Raw genomic sequence first — 26156 nt, forward strand, 5'->3', positions numbered from 1 at the left:
TAAAATCCAACCAGTTGTTCTTTATTCCTCTCCAATTGTCCTGAAAATTCATGGGGTCGACTGTGCGCTGACGTAGGCTCATATACGAACGTCCCGAGGGAGGTAAACACACAAACTCCATATACCCTCAATTATGGCTCAATTCAAGCTGTCAGCGAGTTTGACAGGTCATGAGCAAGACGTATGCTCCTAAATCTTTGTCGTCGCATTGTCTACTGACTGAGGGCAACATACAGGTCCGCGCCGTAACCTCCCCAAACGCATCCATCGTCCTCTCGGCATCCCGTGACGGCACCGTCCGCTCCTTCGTCCGGAAAGCGGAAAATGGTCCTTTTGAGGCACATGAAGTCTACACAGTGCACCGCGGTTTCGTCAATTCCTTGGCATACATTCCCCGGTCGGACAAGCACCCACAGGGATTGATCGTAAGCGGTGGTCAAGACAAGTTAATTGCCGTTACGGAACCTGGACATACGCACGATAGCAACTATGTTCTCTTCGGGCATACGGAGAATGTGTGTACGCTTGACGTACTTCCCTCGGGCACGGTCGTCTCCGGTTCTTGGGATTCTACGGCGAAGGTGTGGAAGAATTGGGAGTGTCAGCATACGCTTACAGGACATGAAGCTACCGTGTGGGCTGTGTTGGCCGTTGGCGAGAATGAGGTCTTAACGGGTAGCGCGGATAAGACGATCAGATTCTGGAGAGACGGCAAGCAAGTGGCCGTATTCACCGGTCACGAGGATGTCGTGCGTGGGCTTTGCAGAGTCCCTGCCGTTGGCTTCGCGAGCTGCTCGAATGATGGAAGCGTACGAGTCTGGAGCGAGGACGGACATCTTTTGCAGACGATGTATGGACATACCAGTTTCGTGTATGCCGTTGCCGCGTTGCCCACGGGCGAGATCGTGAGTTGTGGTGAGGACCGCAGTTTGAGAGTTTGGAAAGATGGAGAGTGCATACAGACAATCATCCACCCTGCTATCAGTGTGTGGGACGTTGCGGTCGCTCCGAATGGAGATGTGGTTACTGGAGCGAGTGATGGTGTGGTTCGCGTCTTTACCAGGGATCCAGCTCGTGTCGCGGATGAAGCTACGTTGAAGCAGTACAATGAGACAATCGCCGCACAAGCCATCCCATCTAACCAGGTCGGCGATGTGCAGAAGGACAAGTTACCCGGCCCCGAAGCTCTCACCCAACCCGGTACCAAAGAAGGCCAAGTCCTCATGGTCCGCGTCGGTGCCATGGTCGAAGCCCACCAATGGTCCTCCGGCCAATCCCAATGGCTAAAAATTGGCGAAGTCGTCGACGCCGTCGGCTCCTCCCGCAAACAGATCTACGAAGGCAAAGAATACGACTACGTCTTCGACGTGGACGTCCAAGAGGGTGCTCCACCCCTCAAACTCCCCTATAATGCGAGGGAGAACCCGTGGGATGCTGCGGGTAGGTTTATTGAGAGGAACGGGTTGCAACAGGAGTTTACGCAGCAGGTTGTTGATTTTATTATTCAGAATTCGAGCGGGGTTGCGATTCCTGCGCCTGGGGGTGGTGCGGATCCGTATAATGCTTCGAGGTATGTTCCGCAGGGTGGAGTGAGTTCGGCGCCAGCGCCGGCTACGTTCCAAGATCCGTATCATTCGAGAGCGGCGAGTACGGCTAGTCCGAAGGTCCCTAAGGTGTTGCCGCAGAAGATCTACCTCTCGACGACGCAGGCGAACCTTCCTGCGTTGAAGAAGAAGGTGCTCGACGTCAATGCGGAATTGCTGAAATCTGGCGAAAAGGGTATCTCGCTCAACCCTGAGGAAATCGTCGACTTGGAGGCTGTCATCACGTTCTTGGAGAGCCACACGTTAAGTGAGGGGAGCAGTGTCGTTGAGAATGGCTTGGCGGTTGCGGTCAAGATTGGTACGAGGTGGCCTGGGAATTTGAGATTCCCCGGTGTTGATTTGTTACGATTGCTGGTGGCTGCTACTCCTGCCGCTTCATCTGCCTCCTTTGAAGGCAAAGATATCGTGCAAATTTTACTTGAGGCCGGACAGTTGGATGGATCACCTATCACAAGTAAGGAGAGGGAGACGAATGGTATGCTCGCCATTCGCGGTCTGGGTAACTTGTTTGAGGCAGAACAGGGAAGGAAATTGGCTGTGCAGCATTTTGAGGATTTTTACGATGCGGTAAGGGCTGGAAGCGAAGTCGAGGCGAATAGGAATTTGAAGGTGGCGAGTGCGACTGTGTTCTTGAATTATGCGGTACTCTTTCACGGAGAGAAGGAGGGAGATCATTCACTGGGATTGTTGGAGCAGCTTGCGACGGTGAGTTTCTTTTGTTCTCGAGAACATTGAAGGATGCTGACGATCATGTACAGATCATTTCAAGCGAAACCGATTCTGAGACCTTGTTCCGGGCGCTCGTCGCGTTGGGAACGCTGACGCACAACTCTCCCGATATCGCCGAGGCAGCGGCCGTTTTCGACGCGAAGACTGCTGTTCAAGGAGCCGCTGGACGCGTAAAAGAACCTAGGATCAAGCAGATTGCCGAGGAGATTATCTCTTCCCTTCCTTAGAAAATATATTTGAGTTGTGTCTTCGGAGGTTGGTTGTTCCGGGCATAAGGATCTTCCCCACGTTCCCCACAGTTCGGGATGCCTTAGATTCGCGGGCAGCCCAAGTACAAAAGACGAATCACTCCTCGAGGCCAACGTGAAAAATCATAGAATAGACAAGTCGACAAAATGGTAGCTGCAAAGTTGAAGACAGAGAAGAGTCCCGTCAAGAGGAGGGATCCTCTGCCGCACGACACAAAGTGCTTGACTATCGGTACGTCATCGATGACCCTCCTCGGCTGATTGGGACGTCGAATAGCATATTGACGGATGGGAATAGATGAGCTTCAGAAGCTCGCTGCGGAGAATATGGACAAGCAAACCCGCGATTATTACAACGAAGGCGCGGACAAGGGCACCACCCTCCGCGAAAACCTCGACGCTTTCCAGAAGTACCGTATCCGCCCGCGCGTCCTCCGCGACGTCTCCCAATGCGATCCTTCGATCGAACTCTTCGGGAAGTCCATTCCCTTCCCGTGCGCGATAGCCCCGACAGCTATGCAGAAGCTTGCGCACCCCGAAGGTGAGGTCGCCACCTCGAAGGCGGCGGCAAAGTTTGGGACTGTGATGGGGTTGAGTAGTTTTTCGACTACGACATTGGAGGAGGTTGCTGAGCATCGTGGAGAGAACGACAATGTGCTTCAGTTGTACGTATTCGAGGAGAGGCACCACACGGAGAAGTTGTTGAAGAGAGCCAAGAAGGCGGGATACAAGGTAAGATTCCCTCGTACCTAAGTCGTTTCACAAACAGAGTGCCGATAAAGTCATACAGGCCGTCTTCCTCACCGTCGACACCCCCGTCCTCGGCCGCAGAAATTGCGATATCCGGAACCAATTCACGCTCCCCCCACACCTCCAAATCGCCAACTTCCCCGACGAGAACGGGAACTCCTCCTCCGCCGACCCCCCAACCTCCAAGAAAGCCTCCGTCCGATTCCACACCCACGCCGCAAACCCAACCCTAAGCTGGGAAAAGGATATCGAGTGGCTAAAGGAACAATGTCATCCGGAGATGGAGGTATGGATCAAGGGTGTCGCGACAGCCGAAGACACCGAGCTCGCGATCAAACACGGCGTTGATGGCGTCGTAGTCTCCAACCACGGCGGCCGCCAACTCGACGGCGCAATGGCAACCCTCGACGCCCTCCCCGACGTAGCCCGCGCCGCCCGCGGCAGAATCCCCGTCCACGTCGACGGCGGTATCCGTCACGGCACCGATATCTTCAAAGCCATCGCACTCGGTGCAGACTGTGTCTGGATTGGACGACCAGTGTTGTGGGGCCTGAGCTATAAGGGACAAGAAGGCGTGGAGCGGTGTTTGAGTTTGTTGTATGATGAGTTTTTGTTGTGTATGGGGTTGGCGGGGGTTAAGAGCGTGAAGGAGATTACGAAGGAGTATTTGGTGAGGATTGATGGGTTGAATTTGTCGAGATTGTAGGTACGGAATGATTGAATGAGTGAACGAATAGAATAACATTGAGTATCACGATAATGAAGCGTAATGGTTCATATCGTTGTGAAGCGCAACTGCTTGGGTATACCTGATGTCAATACTCCCTTAACTCACTCGACCCTAACATACGTACTCGGAAAACTCCCCACCCCCCTTCCCCCCCCTCCACAACTCCCTCCCACCACCCCCCGTCCTCCCCCCTCTTCGTAACCCTCACCCTCTCGCCCTCCCTAAAACTCAAATCACCACTTTGCTGCGCTGAGAAGTCATACAACGCCGTTGCGTAGACCTCGTTGCCCGTTGCGCGTTTGAAGGGGGGCGGAGGCGGGGGTGGTCGGGGTTTAGGGGATGATCCACCGGAGATCGGGGAGGGAGAGGATGGGGAGGTGGTGGTGTATGATGGTTTCGGGGAGAGAGAGGGTTTTGGTTTTAGGGTTGGTGGCGATAACGAACCATTACTCACCCGACGGCTCGTGGGACTGGTTCCGATGGTGGGACCCAACTTTCCCATCCCGGCCGTGATGGCTGCGACACCTAATCCACCCTTCTCGTCCTCGACGGAGGCATAGGACGGTGGACGCGCCAAGGTAGGTTTTGAGGGAAGAGAGGGTTTGAGCCCAAGACTCGGTTTCCCGGGTACCTCCGGCCTCGCCTCTCCCTGCTCCCCAGACAAACTCCCCGTCCGGCCTTTCGGTGGATTCACCGGGGGCGGCGGCGGCGGTGCCTTCTTCTTCCCCAACCCCATCACGAGTTCCTTTCCAGTGGAAAGTCGGGACGTCAGGGAAGGCCGATCATTAGCGAGATATGTACTCGCCATATCCCTCCCCTCAAACTGTCGAATCAACCCCAACGTCTCCGCCTCCCTCCGAATAGGTTCGAAATTGCTCCTCCACCCCTCCTCATCCAACACCGTGTTCTTCCCCGGCGCATACTCATACAAACACCGATACAACCCCGTAAACAAGTCGAGTTGGACACACCACGTAATCTTGACCATCGGATCGAAGAACTCGGAACAGAGCGCGATGAGTTGGGGAAGAGTTTCTTGCAGTTTAGCGTCGTGGGTCCGGAAAGTCTCGGTTGCGAGGGCGAGGTCGGCGGTGAGGCGGTCGAGGGAGGATTGGTCTTTGGGGGAGAGGGAGGGTTTTGAGGAGAGTTTGTCGTGGGAGTTTGTGTAGCGGTCGTAGTCGAGCTATCACACATCTTCATTAGTCTTCTGATGATACAAGAAGCGGAGGAGTACACACCTTCTTGTGATCCCGCTTCTTGATGGCTTTCTCAGCGATCCCAAATATTTCCTTCAACCGCCTACAAGGATTAACGACCCCACTCTCAACCCTCTCCAGCTCCCTCCCAACCTCCACCTCAACCACCTTCATAACCTCCCTAAACGCCTTCACCTTCTCCACCTCCCCACCATCATCCCCCTTCGGATCACACTCCGCCAACCCGATCCATGCACTTGCCAAATCGGGAGAAAGCAACTTCCGCCATGCAGCGACGAGTTTGGTGGAGTCTGAGATGAGGATGTCGAGGGTATGTTGGGCGTGTTTGAGGGATGTTAGAGCGTCTTGGAAGATTGCGTCGTTGGATGATTTTTTGCCGTTGATGAGGTGGGGGGTGCGGGTTACTGCTTTCGTTAAGCTGTTGCGTTGATCAGTACATGCTCTTTCCCGGTAAAAGGAGGCAGACGAACCCTTTCCAGGACATTTTTGATTGTTGATTTGGGGATGTATGCTGATGAGCTGGCAGCTCCTGTTGGAAGGTTAGAGTGACGTGAGGCGCGGGTTGTATATTGGAGGCGCAGCAGCCCGAGAGCGGGAGCGGGATGTCTTTGTGATTGTTGAATATAAATCGCTCATACTTCTCGTCAAGTATTTTCTAGTTCTGCTAATTACGGCGATCCCAGTGACTGCCTAGTAGTCTGTCTGGTAGTTGAGCATTGGAATAATTGAGGGGTCTGATACCGCTAGCAAGCCTAAGGTCTGAATGTCAAGGTGTGGCTGGAGCAGCGCGTCGAACTCACACGATGACCAATGCGTTCGCGGGTTGCTCACCTGATCTGATGCTCCCCTCTTCCTGCGCTCAAGACGGCCCCGTGACTGCCTCGATGGTCTTGACGGTTGATCATTGCTTTGCCTGTTGCTGATGACAGCAGCCAAAGCGGCCGGGTAGCGACATGACCGTTCACGAGGACAGATCAGGGTGCGGATCCATGCATGCGGTATACAGTCGTCTCCTCATGACTTCTTCCCCTCAGCGATTCCCCAAGTTATAAAGATGGTTCGAACTCCTCCGACATCCTCTTGTCATCAACAATCACCATGCCTAACATCAACGACCACGAAGAACTCGACGCCCTCATCATCGGCGCAGGTTTCTTCGGCGTCTACCAACTCCACCACCTCCGCGACTCCATCGGCCTTCGCACAAAGATATTCGAAGCAGCCCCCGACTTTGCCGGCATCTGGTACTGGAACCGGTACCCCGGTGCTCGCGTCGACTCTGACGTGCCCGTGTACGAATTTTCTGATCCCAAGATTTGGAAGGGGAAGAATGGGTGGAAGTGGAAGGAGAGGTATCCGGGGTGGGAAGAGTTGAGGAGTTATTTCAAGTTTGTGGATGAGAGGTGGGGGTTGAGGAGGGATGTAAGGTTTAATACCAGGGTTAAGGGGGCGCAGTTTGATGAGGATACTAAACTCTGGCGGGTCCAGACCGAGGATGGGATGACGGTGAAGACAAGGTTCTTGATCTTGTGTACGGGATTTGGGAGTAAACCGTATGTCCCGTCCTACCCCGGTCTTGGCACGTTCGAAGGGAAGTGGTACCACACTGCGCGCTGGCCACAGGAAGGAGTTCGGTTGGAGGGGAAGAGAGTTGCGGTCTTTGGGACGGGTGCGACGGGTGTTCAGGTCATTCAGGAGATCGCGGCGAAGGTCGGGGAGTTGACTGTCTTTCAGCGGACCCCGAACATGGCTTTGCCGATGAAGCAATGTACCTTTACCGACAAGGAGTTGGATAAGATGAAGGAGGGGTACTATGAGGAGATATTTGAGAAGCGGAAGACCACGTTTGCTGGGTTCCCCATCACGTTTGATCCGAAGGAGGGGGCGAGTGAGTCGCCGGAGCAGCAGACTGCGTTCTTTGAGAATATCTGGGAGAAGGGTGGATTCAACTTCTGGTTGTCTACGTACAGTGATATGTACGTGAGCGAGGAGGTCAATAACGAGGCGTACGCATTCTGGAGGAAGAAGGTGTTGCAGAGGATTACGAAGCCGGAGTTGAGGGAGAAGTTGGCCCCGGAGAAGCCGCCGCATGCATTTGGGACCAAGAGGCCGAGTTTGGAGAGGACGTTCTATGAGAAGATGTGTCAGGATAATGTTATGCTGGTTGATTTGAAGGAGACGCCGGTGGAGGAGATTACGCCGAAGGGTGTGAGGACGAGTGGTGGGAAGGAGTACGAGTTTGATGTCATCGTCTTCGCTACGGGATTCGACGCGATCACTGGTGGCATCACGAACATTGATATCAAGGGCACCCACGGCAAGTCCATCGAGGAAGTCTGGAAACCCGGAGCTCGCGCATATCTGGGCATGTCAACCGCCCACTTCCCCAACCTCTTCTTCCTCTACGGACCCCAAGCCCCAACCGCCTTCTGCAACGGCGCAACCTGCGCCGAACTCCAAGGCCAATGGATGATCGACTTCATGGCCCACGCTTTCCGCAACAACATCACGCGTATCGAAGCCACCGAGGAAGCGGAGGAGAAGTGGAAGGTCAAGGTTAATGAGAGTACGGGGAAGACCTTGTTTGCGAAAACGGATAGTTGGTATATGGGCGCAAATGTACCGGGGAAGGTTAAGGAGAGTTTGAATTGGACGAACGGGGTGCCGGAGTATGTTAAGGAAATTGAGGAGGTTGCGAGTAGGGGTTATGAGGGGTATGTCATGACGGGGGGAGCTGGAGCTGGGGCGACTGCGAGTCACTTGTGAGGAAGGCTAAGCACTACAGTAAATATTTCAAGTACGGTTCATATAACCAGATTATTCATGTATTTCGATATCCTTGCCGATACTTTCCTCCCCGTATGTACGCATCTCCCCCAGACTTGATTACGGGGGTCGAAGTGGTGTTTGCAACTCGAGAACACACCACAACACCAACACCAACACCCAGCAACAGCCGTCTCTTATCGGATCTAGCATTCAGCCCGACAATTCTGCTTGGCCTTCTTGTTCTTTTCTCGTTCTCTTCTGCTTAACCTTCTAGATGTCGCTTCCGACGATGATCCCGCTCCTTCCTCCGCCATCCTCGCCAGACTTTTCGCCGGCGTTAACCAAAGCATTGCAGACTATTTTCGACACGCTATATGCTATCGGTAACAATGCTGCAGAGGCTTCGAGATCTGCTGCGGTTGATGCTTACCGTGCTACTGTTGCCGTTCGTGACATGACGAGGGTTGTCCAGGAGTTGATTGCACGCATTGATCCCGGGAAAAAAGTAAAGAACAGCTCTACAGTTCCCGTGTTTGACCATGTCGAAGGACAGTCTGATACAATTGGAACGCAGTCTCACCCTGTTTCACGCAAGAACAAGGTCAAGGCCTGCTACTACGGAGAAAACCGCCGCCAAAGCAACGCGTTCACCTTCCCGCAGTGTACGTCTACCGGTCCAAGTGAGACTACGGCAATGCCTACACCAGCGCCTATGTTCGTCCTCGATACGCCGGAGAATGTCAGAGTCATCGAGGAGTACCACCATACCCGTTCAGCCGACGACAGGATGCTCAGTGATGACCTTGAACTGAGCATGGAGTGCGACTGTGAGCAGTGTCAGGAGTTGTTGACGTCGTCTGCGGACCCAGTGGAAGAGCGAGTGGAGACGACCGAGGAACTGCGCACAGAAGGTGTTCGACCAACTTTTCTCGAGTTCACCGCCGACGACTTGGTTTCTGGCTTCTACAACCAACCTCAAGGCGTTGCATCGTCTGTTTACGACGCGTCACCTTCCTCGGATGTTCTTGTCGATGTCGGCACCCCCATTATTGGTACACCCCGTATGGCCTTCGTGAACCCTGCACCCTCTTCAACCATGTCAACACCTATGAAGCTCTCCGCCGGAGGGCTACTCGACGGGTTTGATGAGGTTGAGCTCAATCGCGCCTATTGGAGCACCATTGACCTTACCAAGGAGGATGGGGAGATGGATGATGAAATTGTTGTCGAGATGCTCGAGAGGGTGTATCCCATCACTTGGCAAGACCGGATGAAGGCCTATCAGGTGCTGGCTACTACTGGACAGATCGCCCTTCTTGGTAGGTTCCTTGATGTGTGGTTTTGTAGATACCTAGGCATGCTGATAATGGTTGCATAGGTCTGTGTGGTGAGCCTGACATTACGGAAGCAATTGTTGCGTTTTACAGAGCATGGATTGTTTACAACTTGCCGGAAGAGATGAAAGCTGTTCCCGCGTTGAAGGTTCCCAAGGTAAATCATGCCGTTTTACCTGTCCTGTTGCTGTCCCTGACCATTTTGACAGTACGTTGCGGAAGCCATCTTCCTCATGAACCTCCATGACGAAGAAGGTCGTATTCCTCAGACATTCTTGAAGAAAGTTCCTGTTGCGAACGGATACCAAGCAGGATATGTCAACCTTCTACGCCCCTTTGACGCGGAAGCCTATGAAGACGAAGGAAGCTCCCCAATCGACGAAATCATGCAGCAGTCCACGTCGAGTGAGGATGTTGAAGAGTCCTGCGGCTCCACGAGTGCCCCCGTGCCAGGGCTGAACATGAGTATTGTTACAAGACATGGCGAGCTTGGAGGTGCAGTTACCGATATCTATGAGGATGGAGAGGCGTCACCAGTGAAGGAGACCGTTGTCGATTCAACTGTCCTTGGCGACAACAAGTCGCACAACATACGTCCTGACATGCGCATGTCGGATTCCATCACCCCTCCCAGAGCCGGTGATGATATCTTCGCGAAAGCTGCTGTCAGCAAGCGTTTCAACAAGGACTTCGCAAAGGTTAGACCTGTTACCAGCAAGGACGAGAATGCCGGCCCTTCAACATTGAGCCTCTTCACTTTCAAGTACGTGACGAAAGCTTGTTCGGACTCGGGTGAGAAGAGGGGAACGTTCGAGTACGAAGCTGTGCACAGTGCTATGAGTGATTCTGATGAGGAGGAAGGAAAGAAAGGTGGTCGCATGGTGTTCAGGGCAAGGCCGTGAGCGTTTGTTGTCGTTTTGGTAAGTGAAACTATCAGTGTATGACTATGTATTCGAGGAGGAGCATTGTTTACGGATACCCAAGCATTGTTATATTGGGATCAGATGTAGTTGTTTCATTGAAGCCAGCGGTGAGCGATACGAACTGTGTATTATGATAATAATAAAAATACGAGCAGAGTGCATCAATGAATACCCTCGGCAACCGCCTGACATGTCCAGCAGTTCTTCTCTGGCGGACTGACAGTCAACACATCTGCGAGGCATTCGTGACAGCATGAATGTTGACAAGGACGAAGCCTTCATATGATGGGGTTAGCTCGCATTTCCATATGTATTGCATAGGGTTCGTACCTGTACTCAGACCTTCGATGCTTACAGCGACTACAAGTCTCGTTCTCGGTACTCGCCTCACTCAACCTCCGCTCTCCACTCGACCTGTCGGGAATTACAGACGCTCGTCCCTTGACCTTAACGCCCGTCAAGGCTTCAAACAAGGCCGGGTGGACAGGGTAGACCGTGACAGTGGTTGCAGCCGCCATGTCGTTTATCCTTGGGTCGTTCTTATCCTTCCAGATACGAAGGCGCGTATGGGAATCATCCAAGCTCTGCTTTCTTGTAGGCGGAAACACGGGGAATCCGGGGCTTTGCGGGGTAGGGGGAAGAAGATCCGGATGAATATGAGGTTGCCGGTGGAGCTCGATGATGCTTTGCGGATTGAGCTCGTAGTCCATGAGATACATGGCGTCAAGCAGTCTCCTTCCTTCTAGTATGAGTATCTGCTCATCCGCTGGGATGTAGTGAACTGCAAAGTCTGTCAGTACCATACAAAGAGTTCACGAGACATTGCAAACCTGTTTCAATCAACTGCTTGAGCTTCGTGACAGTGTACGTGTAAGGAGTACGAACAGTCAATGCCTTCCCATTCATGTTTATCAAAGTAACTTTGAAATCACCACTCGGATAACTAGCACGGACATGTGCGATATTCTCGCGATACCCAGCCAATTCATCCCATGGATCACGAGGAGTGAAGATCAGGTCGCTCAACAATGCCGGCCGCCCGCTGTGCTCCAAGGTCAGGCGTGTGTTATTCGTGAGTCCATAATCCATGGGGGACTTTCTAGCATCGAGGTTTTGGGGCGCTTGGCGAATTTTACCTGGGCTCCAGAGGTTGGTGGCGATGAAGGAGTACCCGGTGGTGCCGTGAGAAGGGATAAACTCAAGTTGTAGTTCATGAGAAGTATTAGTTTCTTTGAGGTTGTCCAACGTGTCGAGACCTAACTTTAGGGGTATCTGCGTGAACTGTCTGTGAGTGTATGCGCATTAGCAAGCAACCACGCTCGTAGACGATTCGTCCATCTTACCTGGCACTGTTGGACTTTGCGACGTATCCGTTGATAGACGGCTGCGTGGGTATCACGACATGATCTTGCGTACCAGCCCGACTGAGCGATAACTCATTCTGCATCTTATTGCTAGCCTTCCCCGACATACCATTCACCCCCTCAACAAACAATCTCATCGCCGTTGGTTCGGACTCCGTGTCACTGAAGAAGTCCATCCTCATAGCCTCATGCTTGCCCAACGGGAAGATGACATGTTTGGTGGACCCACTATCCAGTTTATCAATGTCGATGTACTGGGAAAGATCGTACGCCGGACAATTAAGCTCGAATTGCTGCTCTGGAGGCGTAGGTGATTCTGTAGAGCCCTTCGACATCCGGGTCATTCTCTGTTCCCATGGTTAGACACTAACCCCTTGAATACGGGCTTGAGCGATTAACCTTGAACTCAACAGCAACTGGACCATACTCCAACTTTCCATTGATGACCGTAGGCTTCACCTCCCTCCTCCCTCCATGTTCCTCCATCCACCGGGCATGCCACGACGCGAAGAGCTCCCTCTCACTGATCTGCAAATCTTTTCCACTGTAAACCGACGGTGCATTCGTGACACGGAGATTGTCTTGGTAAATAGCTTCGCGGACATAACGGTCCTCATTCCAAATCGCATGTGGGCGTTTGATCCCTGTAGTTGCTTCGTCAATAATCCTAAACTTATAATGCAGGAAGACAACTACCTAGAGCTTCCAGGCCATCGAACAAGTCCTTCACCGTTGTCTTCAGTGATGGTAAAGACCGATACACAGCAGTTTGCTTCTCCGATCCCGGATGCGATTGAAGGCCAGTAGCGAAGACGACCACCGGCATTGTCAACAAGTGTGCTGCGAGTGGGGTGAAGCATAGCCAAAAATGCCGGCATGATCAAATCTTATACGTGGCCGTTTGGGCTGTGGTGAGGGGATCATATGAACAGGGCATGTAGGCGGTGAACTCTATGCCGCGGTTAACAGCCGAGCCGCAACGGTACAGGTAGGGTGATATAAATAGCCCGTGCCAAGATCTGATACATTGTATCATAAACTCCAAATATTCGGTCCTTGAAGTTCCATATCATGGTCGTCTCTCCGTTCTGTCGCTCCCTTGCCTGTGCTGCGGACATGCGTTCTGGGGTCTCCCCTAATAGAACGAGAACATCTTCTTCTCCCCGCCCTTATCCACATAAACCCTGACTTTCCCCTGATCATCCGGCAAATCCTTAAACGTCAACTCCCTCGTTCTGTGCAAACTCTCAATCTCGTCAATCCTATCCTTCACATTCTCCAACATCTCCTCAAATCCCTCCTCCGAACAAATCTCCCTAAAAGCGTTCATCATCGGAACGCTGTCTGCGCGAACATTTGATTTCGTGTCGATGTGGAAGATATTTTCGGAGTCGAGGGATTGGATGAAGTCGGCGCGGGTCATGACTTGGCGGGCGCGGTAGAGGGGGAGACTTGGGAGTTTGCTGGTTTCTAGCATGGGTCCTTCTGCATCTTCCGCTTCTTGCTCTGCCTTGACGAGTGCCAACGCCAAAGTAAACGCAGCAGACGCATACTTCTGCTGATCCATAACATCATCATCATGATCCTCAATCATACTACACCGATTCCACAACCACGTCTTCTCCATCTCATTTATGTCCTTCGCAGCCTGTAGCATATCCTCCTCCTTCGCCACCCGATTCAGAAACTGCAATCTTCCACCGACGAGTTTCCAGACTTCGGTTAGTTCAGGTTCGGAGACGGTTTCGCCAAAGTAGCGGAGACGATATTTCTGGAGGGCAGAGGTAGCGTCGGTGTAGCAGAGGTCAGTGACGTTGATGAGAACCATACGGGCTGCGTGTTGTTTCATGCGTTCGTAGACCCAGTAATCGTCGCTGTTGAAGATCATGGTGAGGATTCCGCTCGCGGCCCAGGTCTCGGCCCGTTGTTGGAGGAGCTCTAGCAGTGCGTTTCCGTCATCGTTGTCTTGGAGGAAGTGGAGGCCGTTGATGACGAATACCAGGGGCTTGTTGTGTACTTTTCGGTGTTGTACGGCGACTTTTTCGAGTTTGTTGAAGGCGCGTTCGATGTCGAGGAGAGCAGTGGATTCTCGCTGTCCCTTGATACTGAAGAGACCACCGATAAAGTCCTCCGCGAATTCGAAATCAAGCGCCTTTCCTAATCTCGTCCTGAAGATCTCCGGATCTCGGTGTGCTTCCATAGCACTGATTCCATTCGCCTGGACCTCATGCATGACGTCCAGCACCATAGTAGTCTTTCCAACTCCCTTCTCTCCGATCATGAGATAGTAATGCCCGGTCTCCTCGCCTGTCATGACCTTCCGTATCCGATCATGCTCCGGTCTTTGAATCAAATGATCCTTATCCAGCGTCGCCTTATCAACAGTGTACGCCAACAACGCCGGATCATCCGGTCCTGGCGTAAACGCATTCTTGATCTTTCCTAGAACGAGGTGTTTGTAATATTTGTGGTAGCCGTACCCTGCTAAGCCTAAACATGCCAGTGAGGCGACAGTGGTTGCGATTGTGCGGATGAGTTCGTTGGGAAGGCCGGATTTGTTGGGTTCGTCTTCTGGGCCGGGGGGGAGGAAGGGTGCGTTGGGACTGACGTCGGAGACGGAGATCAGGCGCTGCTGTTGGAGAGAGCCGTCGCTTGGTAGAGTAGCGTGAGGAAATGGCCTGCTAAGTCCTCTTACCAGCTGCCTCGATCCGGCTCTGAACATCATCGTTCGTGTTGGTAGTGAGTTTGAGGTGTTTACGTGGCTGAGGCAAGGTTGCTGAAGCGAAGCCAACCGATATGGAATTAAGGTCTTCGGCAAGGCACCCCGATAAGTCAACCTTCTGAGAACGACGATTCAGAGACCTTTTGATGTTCTCTATTGACGTGACTCTTCACAAAACGTGCTGCGTGTCGCAACAGATCCGGAGATCTAGAGTTGAGTATCAGTTTCTGTCCAAGAGAAAAAGAATTGACGTCAGCGACAGGACTCGAACCTGCGCACGGAGACCGTAAGAGATTTCTAATCTCTCTCCTTAACCACTCGGACACGCTGACTGAATTGATGACTGCTTTCATTGATTGTGTTACTATTGGGGGGTTGTTCTGAATGCCAGCTGTTCCCGGAGTCGTGGTTACCTTGTACGTTTATGGTCCACTGCCATTCATATGCATGTTCGAGGTCAATGCCTCTTGACCGATACCAATAGTTGTCATATGCATGCTGCGTAGCATGGGTAATGCACACGTAAACATAGCTTTTACATCTCTTGAAAAAAGGCTTGGTAAGCGTGAGTTTTGTCGTCAGGACTTCAGTGATATATCAAAAAACACCAGTACCAAAGCATTGCACGACTAAGCCGGTCGGGGAATCGCGAGTGTGGAAGTGTTCACAAAGAATTGCCATCGCGAGCGTAGGAAAGAAAGTCTTGAATGGGGAAGCTAGGCAAGTATCTCACAGACCATTACCCAATGAATTGGAAGTAACGAGCGTGGCCAAGAAGAAGAAGAGTGGAAATCGAAAATAGATAAATTATTAAGCATATATTCCTACGTTTATATGCAACAGACAATGACAATATCCAATATGCCCACGTTTCTGCCACTGTATATAGTCCCTAAGGCGACGGTATCAGAAAGATGCAACCAAAGGTAACATAAACTTTGACCAGGTATACCACACTGCCCTTAGCGAAAGACATAAACTGTCTGCGTTCTTGCCAATGAAGAGACAATGGTTGAGATGATCGAGTTTGTCTGCGTTGCGACAACTGTGGTCGCATAGAGCGTGATGGGGTCCAAGGTCTGAGTTTCCACCGCTGTTGTGGTGGTCCCGTCACTCTCGACACTTGTAACTGTATTCGCAACGTACGTCAAAGCCGAGGGCACACTGAGAGTAGTCCTCGTAAGAACAATCGAAGAGTTCTGCTGAACGATAATCGCAGTTTCAGTGGTAACAACCTCAGTCGTTCTGGATGGAACGGAGACAACAGAAGTTACGGGTTCGATGACTGTACGATTGTTGCCCATGACAGTTTTGATGACGGAAACCTGCTTCGTGATCGTCGTCGTAGGGTGGCCGTAAATGCGTGCGCATTGAGCAGAGACAGACTCCGCATCCTCTGACACCAACGCGTCAAAGTCGTCTTTATCGGAAACGTCACGCTCGAGGAATATGTATGTAAACGAATTGTACACAGCCGTGGTAGTTGTCAGAAGCGTAAGTTCGGTAGTTATCGTCGAGGGCACAATATCAGTAGTGGTTGGTTGCACCGTCACTGTACTGAGGATGGTGTCGACAGAAGTGGTTGTAGTGAGGGTAGTCGTCGTGCTGGGAACCGCAACAACGTAAGTCGAGCTGATCACCTCTGTTGAGGTAGACAAAGAAACCTGGTTAGACGTCGACACAGCATGCGCAGTCAAGTTAACGATGAGCGGATATGTAGTGCTGTGCAACAATGTCGAGGTCGCGTTGACGTTTGGCGAGATGAACGTAGTTGAGGTTACGTACTGCGTGAAATCTACGGTCACGGTGCCCAAGAAGGAGGCACAGAGAGAAGATGTCACAGAGCCCTGGTAAGTAGAAGGCGAAGTTGTATTCATCATGTTGCCAGGACCGGACGGAATGAGAGTCGGTGATGACGAGTTCGTGGACGTAGAGGTGGACGGGAGAAGAGTGTAGCCGGAGTGCGTGACGGAAGTGGAGGTAGCCGCAGGAATGGTACCGTTCGAGTATTTTGGACCTGTCATCGTGACAGTACCAGTCTTCGTAACCGTATGAGTCGAGGTCCGAAGTCCACCAGTCGGCGAAGCACTCTGGGTAATCGTGTCTGTCAATGTCCTCGTCACTGTCGTAAGCCTAGAATTCCACTTGTTCGAAACGGTTTCCACGACCGTCTGCGTAGAACACGATTCGATCACATAGACCGTGTTCGTGGCAACAGCCTTTCCACCGACATACTCCGTGAGGGTAACGTGTCTCGTGGGCTTCACCAACTCGGAGTAGGGAAGGACGCACTTCTCCGAAGAGGTCTGGACATAGTAGCTGGTAGTCGGAGTAGCACCGATGGCAAAGACGGTAGATGTAAGATAGTAAGTCGAGGAGGCGGAAGTGATGAGCTGGGCGGAGTCAGTGACGAGTTGGTTGAGGGTAACGGTAGCGACAGGACAGGAGAGTTGAGCGGAAGAGGCGGCAAAGATGACAACCGGAATGACGGTATTGGAGGACATGCTCCCTTGGCCGTTGACGCCGTTCAAACCGCTGGAATCACCGGAAGTACCAGAACCGCTCATAGAATCAGAGTGGCCTTGATTTCCGTTGGACACAATCGCGAGCCCGGTAGCTTGACCCGCATTACCGAAAGTAGCCGTGGAAGCCCCCAAGGCACCACCCCCATTGACATAGGCGTTGGTGACGGTGCCAGTCGAAGTCACGACAGCCTGACCACCGTTCCCACCCGAGCCTCCAGAACCCCCCATACCACCACCACCTCCACCGCCGTTGCTGGAATGAGAACCGTCCGTATGATGCGTAACATTCCCGGACGTCCCGTTCGTGAACTGGCGATGCTTAAAAGTAGGCGAAGCGGACACAACAGCCAGTATGGAAGCTGTGGCTGTCAATGCTGAAAGAAGATGCATTTTGTTGCTGAAAGAGTGACTGAAGGAGCCGAAAGAGAGCGACCGGATTCCTTGAGTGATCCTGGTGTGTGAACGTCCGCATTATATAGGTAAGGATCTTGAAGCCTAGGCCTTGGTGGTCGGGGGTTGTCATGGCCGGGTAAATGCTGGTGTCAAACTGCGGCTGCAGCTGTGCCCAATAGTTTCCAGAGTAATTGCTCTCATTTGCTTTACGTAGAGAGCATTCTTATGACATTTGCAGTTGTCATTTCATTGCGGCTCGGGTGGACGCTCGAACCTGCCAATCGTGTATCAGATGAACTACACCAACTTGCAGTGAGAATCGTGAAAGATCAGGCAAGGCTCTCTCCGGAGTCATTGCGAAGGGTCAGAAGAGCTTCAGAGCGTAAATCGTGCATCGTATCGACTGAATTCCCGGGTGAATGTCGACGAGTTTGTCTGTACTCAAGGTTCGTAGGTGCGTCGTACTCCGAAGGTTACAGCTGCTGCGTGAGGGAGCGCGATGCCGAAGAATAACCCCCGCGTAATGACAGGGCTTTCAGCAGGGAATGAAGATTGCTACATGACACAATGCTATCATATTTGGGGTCGAAGAGTTCGTATTGAGCTGCTCTATCCAACGAGGCCACTGTTAAGGCCTCTCACAAGAGTTGACTGAGCACTGATCGACAGCACGAAAGCGAATACATAACTGCTGAAAACTTCTCCAAATCAACAAAAAGATCTCAGACAAACGGGAGGCAATTGAGTCGGGCCGGTTTTTTTTTCGCCTGTCTCTCCCTTACATGCCGCGCCTCCGCAGGCGAAATCGATAAGGCAAAAAATTGGCTCGCCCCAGCGACGTCGTATAAGCAGCAGTCGCTCCCCGTCTCAACCACCACCCCCCTCCACTCAATCGCTCTCTACGAGCAAATCAAGGTTCTTTCGCAGGCTCGAGGTTCCTTCAGGTGGTCTTATTTAATCAATCCTTTACAATGGTCGCTCCTACCGGCACAATCGAGGACCTCCTCGCCCAGCTCTACATCGCTGAGACCTCCGATGATTGTCTCCACGTCGCCGACCAGCTCGCTGAAGGGCTCTTGAACGCTGCACCCGCTGCTCCTGCCACTACGATCAGAAATCTTATCGACTCCCGCGTCCTCGAGAACCTTCAACAGAACGCGCAGAACAAGAAAGACGGATTGAAGCGCGAGTCCGCATTGATTGGCTACTACCGTCTTTTCGATGCGTTCTCCAAGCACCCCGAGGTCGCTGCTACCCCATTCTTCCTCCAATACCTTCCCGTCGTCCTCGATACCCACGCGGACAAGGGACAAGTCGTCCGTGACGCAGCCGCGTACGCTCTCGAAGCCCTGTGCTCCAACTTCCGCCCCGAAGAACTCGGTGCAGCAGTTTGGCCCGCAGTCCGCGATTACTTCAACACCGACCCCAAATGGCAATCTAAAATCGCCGCACTCAGCGTTCTTGCCAAATTTCCTAAAATCAGCAAGGAGCAGGTTTCGGAGCACTTGGTCGAGTTGATTCCGGCTGTGCAGTTGTGTATGCACGACACAAAGGCTGAGGCATCTGAGGCTGCGATTGCTTGTATGAAGGGTCTGTTGAGCACTGTGGAGAACCTGGATATCAAGCCGCATTTGTCGTTGATTGTGGAGTGTATGGCGAAGCCTACCCAGGTCCCTGCTTGTATCAAGGCTTTGTCCGCGCAGACTTTCGTTGCTGAGGTCAATGCTCCCGTCCTCGCTATTCTCGTTCCTATTTTGGTTCGTGCGTTGAACGAGCGCAGTCAGGAGGTTTTGCGTCAGACTGTCATCGTTGCCGATAACTTGTGTCGTTTAGTCAAGGACCCTCTTGATGCTGCCCGCTTCTTGCCGGAGTTGATGCCCCTCGTTCAGGAGCGTGTCGTTAAGGTCGCTTCTATGCCCGAGGTCCGTGCGCTCGCTACCAAGGCCTACAACACCATGGTTGCCGCCGGTGCTGAGGCTAAGGTTGCCGATGTCTCCCACGAGACTACTCCCCAGCAGGTCCGTACCCTCCTCGAAGGCCTCGTCGCCAAGAAGTTGGGATGGAAGCCCCCCGCCGACAACGTCTCCGGCACCCTCTACCACATCCTCTCCCTCATCTTGGCGCAGATGGTCAACAACGACCGTTTGTCTACCTCGACCTGGACTGAGGTCTACGTCGGCCCATACATGGCTCCGGTCTTGGGTACGCCCAAGATGTCCCTTGAGTTGGGTCAGGATATGGTTAACCACTACCTTGAGGAGTATAAGAAGGCTCACCCTAACGAGTTCGATGATGATGAGGCTGGTGAGAAGATCGTTGATGTTGACTTCTCTCTTGCGTATGGTGGTATGATGTTGCTTAACCACACTCACCTTCGTCTTTACCGTGGTCGTAGATACGGTATCGTTGCGCATAACGGTGCGGGTAAGTCTACGCTCATGCGTGCCATTGCTACGGGCAAGTTGGAGGGGTTCCCGTCTCCAGAGGAGGTTAGAACCTGTTTCGTCGAGCACAACTTGCAGGGATCTGAGTCTGTCTCCCCCATTCTCGACTTCGTTGCCGAGGATGAGGAGTTGGTGAAGCTCGGTATTACCAAGGAGCAGACTGCTGCTACCCTTCTCGAGGTCGGGTTCACCCCTGAGCGCCAGGCTGCTCCCGTCAGCAGTTTGTCTGGTGGTTGGAGGATGAAGCTTTCCCTCGCTCGTGCAATGTTGATGAACGTCGATGTCTTGTTGTTGGACGAACCTACCAACCACTTGGATGTCACCAACATCGCATGGCTCGAGTCCTACCTTAACTCGCAACATCACATCACCTCCATGATCGTCTCCCACGACTCCAAGTTCTTGGATAACGTTTGTACTGACATCATCCACTACGAGCGCAAGAAGTTGGCGTACTACAGGGGTAACCTCTCGGCTTTCGTTGATGTCCATCCCGCGGCGAAGAGTTATTACACCTTGGATGCGAGTAACGTCAAGTTCAAGTTCCCTCCTCCCGGAATCTTGAGTGGTATCAAGTCAAACACAAAAGCGATTATGCGTATGACGCACTGTCACTTCACTTACCCCGGCGCCGCGAAGAAGTCTTTGGATGATGTATCTGCTACCCTCACTCTCTCTTCTCGTGTCGCCGTGATCGGTGCCAACGGAGCTGGTAAGTCTACGCTCATCAAGGTCTTGACCGGTGAGGTTATTCCTCAGGAGGGAGCCGTCGACAAGCACCCCAACCTGCGTGTCGGATACGTTGCTCAGCACGCTTTCCACCACGTTGAGCAGCACATGGATCTTACTCCTAACCAGTACATCCAGTGGCGTTACGCTGGTGGTGAGGATCGTGAAGTTCTTGAGAAGGCTTCCCGTATCTTGACCGATGAGGAGAAGGCACAGTTGGACACTCCCTTCGTTGTCCAGACTCCCCACGGTGAGGAGACGCGTAAGGTCGAAATGATCATTGGTCGTCAGAAGTTGAAGAAGACGTTCCAGTATGAGGTTAAGTGGCAGAACATGGGACACAAGTTCAACTTGTCTGTTCCTAGGGACAGGTTGATCGAGAAGGGTTTCGCGAAGATGGTGCAGAGGTTCGACGATTATCTCGCTTCCAAGGAGGGTCTTGGATACCGTGAGTTGTCGCCTGCCGTTATCAGGAAGCACTTCGAGGAGATTGGGTTGGACGGTGATATCGCCGACCACAACGCTATTCGTGGTCTTTCTGGTGGCCAGAAGGTCAAGGTCGTTATTGCTGCTGCTATGTGGAACAACCCTCACTTGTTGGTTCTTGACGAGCCTACTAACTACTTGGACCGTGACTCCCTCGGTGGTCTCGCTGTTGCTATCCGTGACTGGGCTGGTGGTGTCGTCATCATTTCTCACTCTTCCGAGTTCGTTGGCGCGTTGTGTCCCGAGCAGTGGATCGTCGAAAACGGAAAGGTCATCTCCCGTACCAAGGACGGTATCGACGAGTCCAAGTTCTTGGACAAGACCGATGAAAAGGCTGCGGAGCCGGAGAGTGGTGCGATCGGTAAGGCGAGGAAGAAGAAGAAGATGACTAGGAATGAGAAGAAGGTTCAGGAGGAGCGCAGAAGGTTGAGGCACATAGCTTGGTTGTCGTCTGCGCCGGGTACGCCTAAGTATGAGGACACTGATGATGAGTAGATGGGCAGAGTTCCAGATACAGTGTGAATGCCCCATATGGAGTTAAGAGCCTGGTTTTGCTTTCTACGGTTTTATTTTTTGTTTATGTTTTTCTCTTTTGCACCATAGAAGTTACTCTGTTCCGCTAATATCAATTGTAAGGGCTGGAGGTCCTACATTATACTGTTCTGTTCATTCTCCTTGTATTGATACGGGTATAAGAGATAACAAATACTCCCGTTATAAAAAACCCGCCGAACTGTCCGTCATGTCGTCCTTCTCATCAGCCGTCTCAGAAACCGTGCTCTTCAGCCCATGTGATCATGTGTTCGTAGGTATCAGGAGCAGTCAAGTGAGCGTTGAGCTGTAGCACCGAGTTAGATATCATATCATCATACTACAGTACGTATATGGGAGGAGCACTCACTGCATGTCCCGTTGACGGTGGAAGATACGTCTCGAAGCTATCCGTCACAGGGAATACCGATTGCACACCTGCCGGAATAGAACTGTACGGCGTCCCAGCAGAATCGGGGCAATACCCTCCACAGAAGATCCAGTCCAATTCCCCAGTCACCACAAACACAGGCCCAGTGAAAGGTGTTGGTGGGAATGCAGTTGGCAGCGTGATCAACTCCCCAATCGTAAAAGTCTGTTTATGTGCTTCGGCGTAGGCGAGTACAGCCGGATCAAATTCCGGAGCCCTGAAAAAGCAGAGTTGGTTGTTGTATATGTTGTTCGTGAGGAGATACCCGTTCGGTAAGCCGGAGAAACGGTCGGGCTGGTCGAGGGTAGCCATGGTGGGGAGGAAGCCGGCGGTGGTCATGGGGAGCCAGGTTGCGTTGACGGAGTAGCCAGTGAGGATGATGCCGTCGCTAATGGTGGGATAGTAAGAGACGAGGCCGTTGGTGATGAGACTGCCGAAGGAGTGGCCGATGTGGATGATCTTGTCAAAGTTGAGATCGGGGAGGGTGGGGCCGGAGCACAGATCAGATGTCAGCTTGCCAGAGCGTAGCATGTTCGTGAGTTGGTGCACAGTCTCAATTTCGGCGAAGAGCTGGACATCTCTGATTGGGTCGGGCTTCGAACTCGCACCGACACCCAATCTGTCGATAGCGAACGTGGCATATCCAGCTGCGGTAGCAACGTCCACGTACGAATAATCCACCCCATCAATCGTCGGTAAATCCCAATATGTCCTATCAAACAAGATCCCATGAATCAAGAACTGGAGCGTCCCACCTCCAGTCCACCCAGCCGGCAAACAAAGCGTAGCCCCAATTTCATACGTGGCTTCCAACTCAAACGTCCCTTCGATCTCGTCAGTGAGATTACTCGCGATCGAGGAGAGCTGGTTCGTCAAGTCAATGACGACCAATTCGTTGGCGGGCTCGGGGATGAGAAGGTTAAGATTTGCGGCGGAGATGGTGACGGGGATCGTGAGGTTATAGCATACTGGGTCGACTGGGGCCTTGGGGAGTGCCGCAGCGAGGGTTGCAAGAGCGAATGTGAGAGTAAGTGAGGAGGCACGCATTGCTGGGGGGGTACATACAGGTGCACTATGTCGCGAAGAGAGGTTTGGGGGGATCGAGACTCTTATGTCAAGAGAGCATTTTGAGGCTTATCCAGGGGAGCGATCATGGGACGGGTCCAGAAGGTGCCCAATCTCCGTTGCACGCACATGGATGGCTGATCGGGTCTATAAATCGCCCTGGGAAATGATAGACGAGTATTCAAGGTTACCTTCCATCGGAATGATCTTCCTTCAAGGATTGATCGATGAGGACACGTCCATCGCCAAGAACACGGCAGGTATCACGGACGAACCAGCCGTACGGGTGCGAACCGGCGAACCGAAACTGCGGGATCAGGTTATATATCTAAACTTCGCGCCAGCGGGCCGCTAGCGCCAGCGCAACTCTTAGGCAGTCGTCCGAACCTTCAACTGCACATACGGCTACATACCCATAAAATCATGTAGGAAAACAATGGGGATTATTGGCTCCTCTGTCCTTGTTAATGACGAGAACGAGCTCGTCACCACGATGCATCCTACGGCGCGTCGACGTCAAGCTGCACCGTGCGCCTCCACCGCCGCCAAGCACCGAATCCTCGGCATTTCTAAGAAAAGTAACACCAACGACAAATCCTCCAAGACTCGATCCAACCATATAGAAGAGCAATTCCCTTCCTCCTACACTTCTCTCAAAGCCGATACATATACCATTTCTTCCGCAATGACGTCCCTCTCCCCCGCCGAGCAGAAATCCCTCCTCTCTGCACTCCTCCACTTCGAAACCTATCGCGAATTCACAGGTCTCAAAGTCCCGGGTACCGTATCCTCCTACGGGGCCCCATTTACCCAAACACCCTCTTTACCAGCACAACCGCCTTCACCGGTGATCAAGTTATTGTGTGATCGCTTCTTGTTCACGAGCACGTTACCCGGAATCGGGTCCGCGCCCGAACAGTTCTGGAGTGAACTCGTGGAGGGTGTGTTGGAGGATATGGCGACACAGAATCTGAGTGATTCATACGACAAAGGCGTCATCGGAAAACGCAAGATCCTGGGTATGGCATGTGTTGCGTTCATGGAGACAGCCTCCCGCGGCGTGATCGGGAAAGTCTCCGCAGACCCAGCTGCGCCAGCAGAGGCTGTCCAAGGCCGCAATCTGAGTCCAGAGGCAGCACAGCATGAGCAGGCCTGGGAGACGTATAAACAGGCAATGGTACACACGAATCTCATCCGCGACCTCCTCGATGCTCTCTCCCTCTCCCCCACAAACGAACACTTCACACCCCTCCTCCTCGCCTCCGAAACGCACGTCCAGCTAACCTGCGCCTCTGTTCTGCATTACCTCCTCGCCCACACCGGAACCGAAACGATCTCGCTGTTTGAGAGATTGGTGGGGATGGTGCCGTGGTTCCTGCTGAGGCAAACGGTCAAGGTTGCGAATGTGAGTACGATGATGAGTGGGTTGTTGAAGGTCTTGACAGGGAAGGGATGGCTACAGAGTAGGAATCTGATGCAGAAAATCATCGGTACGATCTTCGGACGGGATCTGGAGAACGTGAAGAAGAAGACACAGGCGTTGGTGGATGAAGGCGCCTGCGGGACCGTGGAACAGCAAAACGCCATTGATCACTACGTATACGACACGTCACGCGAAGAACAGGCAGCGTTGAGGGAACAGAGCGAAACCACCAACACCTCCATCGTCGTGACGATTTGTACAGCGTCCGGGGTACCACAACCAGCGTCCGGGGAGGAACACGCCAATTTATTGCTCTATCTCGCACATACCTTGACAGCCCGCGACCGCGAACGCCTCATCGAGATTTTCTGCGAGAAGGATACGCTCACCCACCTCATCCGCGACGCATTCCGGATCTTCGAGCCCGTTATCCGCGCGGGTCACCGCGCGCTGAATCTCGCCGATGGTCTCTCCGATCTCGAACGCTTCCTCAAAGATGCGGTGGAGACTGCGAAGGGTGCGGGGAGGGAGGATTTGAGATGTTGGGTTAGGGTTGTGAGGGAGCATGAAAGTTCTTTTTTGAAGTTTGCGAATCAGTTGTGTGTTAATGCGCCGGAGATGAGGGAGGAGTATACACGCTGGTACGAACACTGTCTGTCCGCATACCGGGCCCAGTCCTCCACCTCCATCGACCTCTCATCCCTCATCGAACCCTCCGAACTCGACGCCGTACGCGCCGAAATCGCAGAATGGACAGCATGGCAATCCGCACTCCAATCCCGCTCCGATCAACGACTCTCGAAGCTCCTGGCGGGTGAGGCACCGGATATCGGGCCAGGGGTGTGGTTGGCGACGTTGAAGGCGATGAGGGAGGAGGCGAGGGTTACGCCGGGGCCGCATGCAAAAGATCCGGAGGAGGGGTTGGTGGTGGGGCGAGAGTCGGCGGTGCCGGGGATGAGGGTTGTGAGGGAGAGGGTGGTGGGGAGGTTTAGGGAGGCGCTTGAAAGGGGCGGGGGTGGGGTTTAGAGGGTGTATGATAGAATGATGGATTGGTTGCGTGGGATTGCAATTGGATCATGATGGGTTAAAGTATGTTGAATACCGTGATGGCATTGATGGCATGAATACCTAAGGGCTTGATGCGCCCTCAATACGCCTAGAAGAATGTTTGTGTGTCTCTATTGAACACGTCTATCTGCTGCTCCCTTCGTAAGTGATGTTAGCAATCAGAGTCGTCGCAAAGTGAGCGTACTTACTTGAGTGTTGTCTCTGTTCCTCTTTCATGTCAACATTCGCAGCAATTGCGACCGCAGACGGAACAAGGCGGAAGAGAGATAGCTGTTTGATCAATTAGCAAGCCTTGTCTCACAGAAAACTGCAGAACTCATCAAACCTTTACGAGCATTCATCCCCAACTTGGGGTCTACTATAACCCCACCACCAACAGCCCCGCTCGTGCATCATCGACCTCTCCATCACGGTTCATTACAACCAATGCACTCTCTTCTAATGACACAGCGATACTCAGGTTCGTGATCTGCATATCTTTGCCCTTGGCGATCTTCGCGGGACGGGTTTGGGTTAGTGGTGTAGGGGGACAGATGCCGTAACGGAGGTAGAAAAAGAGAATGATGAGGAGGATTGGGAGGGGTAGCATGGGCACTTCGTGTATGCCCAATGCCAGCCCCGGGGATGATATCGTCGTAGTGGGCGGTGGTGGAGGTTGAGCTTGCGACTGAG

The 26156-nt window shown here is 52.7% G+C and overlaps 12 protein-coding genes and 1 non-coding gene across 13 annotated transcripts; 6 read left to right on the plus strand and 7 right to left on the minus strand.

The window, feature by feature from the left end:
- Positions 1-115: 115 nt before the first annotated feature.
- Positions 116-2560, plus strand: SAICODRAFT_17426 (PFU-domain-containing protein; the record flags this gene model as incomplete). The annotated part of the gene is made up of 3 exons (XM_019165803.1): positions 116-181; positions 237-2309; positions 2363-2560. The coding sequence occupies exons 1-3, from the start codon at positions 134-136 to the stop codon at positions 2558-2560; spliced, it is 2319 nt and encodes a 772-aa protein (XP_019026122.1). The 5' UTR covers positions 116-133.
- Positions 2561-2728: 168 nt separating this feature from the next.
- Positions 2729-4037, plus strand: SAICODRAFT_5626 (L-lactate dehydrogenase; the record flags this gene model as incomplete). The annotated part of the gene is made up of 3 exons (XM_019169433.1): positions 2729-2813; positions 2880-3313; positions 3372-4037. 3 exons carry the CDS (start codon positions 2729-2731, stop codon positions 4035-4037), a joined length of 1185 nt encoding a protein of 394 aa, XP_019026123.1.
- Positions 4038-4146: 109 nt separating this feature from the next.
- SAICODRAFT_5627 (uncharacterized protein) lies at positions 4147-5762 on the minus strand (the record flags this gene model as incomplete). Its single annotated transcript, XM_019169434.1, has 3 exons — positions 4147-5244; positions 5300-5696; positions 5749-5762. 3 exons carry the CDS (start codon positions 5760-5762, stop codon positions 4147-4149), a joined length of 1509 nt encoding a protein of 502 aa, XP_019026124.1.
- A 614-nt stretch (positions 5763-6376) lies between these two features.
- Positions 6377-8096, plus strand: SAICODRAFT_89151 (cyclopentanone 1,2-monooxygenase; the record flags this gene model as incomplete). The annotated part of the gene is made up of 1 exon (XM_019171614.1): positions 6377-8096. The coding sequence occupies one exon, from the start codon at positions 6377-6379 to the stop codon at positions 8042-8044; it is 1668 nt and encodes a 555-aa protein (XP_019026125.1). The 3' UTR covers positions 8045-8096.
- A 240-nt stretch (positions 8097-8336) lies between these two features.
- Positions 8337-10283, plus strand: SAICODRAFT_5629 (uncharacterized protein; the record flags this gene model as incomplete). Its single annotated transcript, XM_019169435.1, has 3 exons — positions 8337-9366; positions 9426-9538; positions 9591-10283. The coding sequence occupies 3 exons, from the start codon at positions 8337-8339 to the stop codon at positions 10281-10283; spliced, it is 1836 nt and encodes a 611-aa protein (XP_019026126.1).
- A 94-nt stretch (positions 10284-10377) lies between these two features.
- SAICODRAFT_29211 (uncharacterized protein) lies at positions 10378-11051 on the minus strand. Its single transcript, XM_019167349.1, has 2 exons — positions 10635-11051; positions 10378-10580 (listed from the first exon to the last, which is right to left on the minus strand). The coding sequence occupies exons 1-2, from the start codon at positions 11021-11023 to the stop codon at positions 10466-10468; spliced, it is 504 nt and encodes a 167-aa protein (XP_019026127.1). The 5' UTR covers positions 11024-11051; the 3' UTR covers positions 10378-10465.
- Positions 11052-11336: 285 nt separating this feature from the next.
- Positions 11337-12257, minus strand: SAICODRAFT_198216 (uncharacterized protein). Its single transcript, XM_019166162.1, has 3 exons — positions 12068-12257; positions 11648-12015; positions 11337-11585 (listed from the first exon to the last, which is right to left on the minus strand). The coding sequence occupies exons 1-3, from the start codon at positions 12152-12154 to the stop codon at positions 11567-11569; spliced, it is 474 nt and encodes a 157-aa protein (XP_019026128.1). The 5' UTR covers positions 12155-12257; the 3' UTR covers positions 11337-11566.
- A 546-nt stretch (positions 12258-12803) lies between these two features.
- SAICODRAFT_33661 (uncharacterized protein) lies at positions 12804-14393 on the minus strand (the record flags this gene model as incomplete). The annotated part of the gene is made up of 2 exons (XM_019168308.1): positions 12804-14297; positions 14364-14393. The coding sequence occupies 2 exons, from the start codon at positions 14391-14393 to the stop codon at positions 12804-12806; spliced, it is 1524 nt and encodes a 507-aa protein (XP_019026129.1).
- A 247-nt stretch (positions 14394-14640) lies between these two features.
- On the minus strand, positions 14641-14722 carry SAICODRAFT_t37. The gene has a single exon. It is a non-coding gene; the product is annotated as a tRNA-Ser (tRNA).
- Positions 14723-18068: 3346 nt separating this feature from the next.
- Positions 18069-21650, plus strand: SAICODRAFT_198291 (mRNA export factor elf1). The gene has a single exon (XM_019166164.1). It carries the CDS (start codon positions 18280-18282, stop codon positions 21460-21462), a length of 3183 nt encoding a protein of 1060 aa, XP_019026130.1. The 5' UTR covers positions 18069-18279; the 3' UTR covers positions 21463-21650.
- Positions 21651-21674: 24 nt separating this feature from the next.
- SAICODRAFT_89161 (uncharacterized protein) lies at positions 21675-22975 on the minus strand (the record flags this gene model as incomplete). Its single annotated transcript, XM_019171615.1, has 2 exons — positions 21675-21805; positions 21869-22975. The coding sequence occupies 2 exons, from the start codon at positions 22973-22975 to the stop codon at positions 21734-21736; spliced, it is 1179 nt and encodes a 392-aa protein (XP_019026131.1). The 3' UTR covers positions 21675-21733.
- A 703-nt stretch (positions 22976-23678) lies between these two features.
- Positions 23679-25442, plus strand: SAICODRAFT_89162 (uncharacterized protein; the record flags this gene model as incomplete). The annotated part of the gene is made up of 1 exon (XM_019171616.1): positions 23679-25442. One exon carries the CDS (start codon positions 23679-23681, stop codon positions 25440-25442), a length of 1764 nt encoding a protein of 587 aa, XP_019026132.1.
- A 165-nt stretch (positions 25443-25607) lies between these two features.
- Positions 25608-26073, minus strand: SAICODRAFT_5636 (uncharacterized protein; the record flags this gene model as incomplete). The annotated part of the gene is made up of 3 exons (XM_019169443.1): positions 25608-25621; positions 25673-25754; positions 25855-26073. The coding sequence occupies 3 exons, from the start codon at positions 26071-26073 to the stop codon at positions 25608-25610; spliced, it is 315 nt and encodes a 104-aa protein (XP_019026133.1).
- Positions 26074-26156: the final 83 nt, after the last annotated feature.

Source organism: Saitoella complicata, assembly GCF_001661265.1.
Source record: "Saitoella complicata NRRL Y-17804 unplaced genomic scaffold SAICOscaffold_4, whole genome shotgun sequence".
Classification (NCBI taxonomy): Eukaryota; Fungi; Ascomycota; class Saitoellomycetes; order Saitoellales; family Saitoellaceae; genus Saitoella; species Saitoella complicata.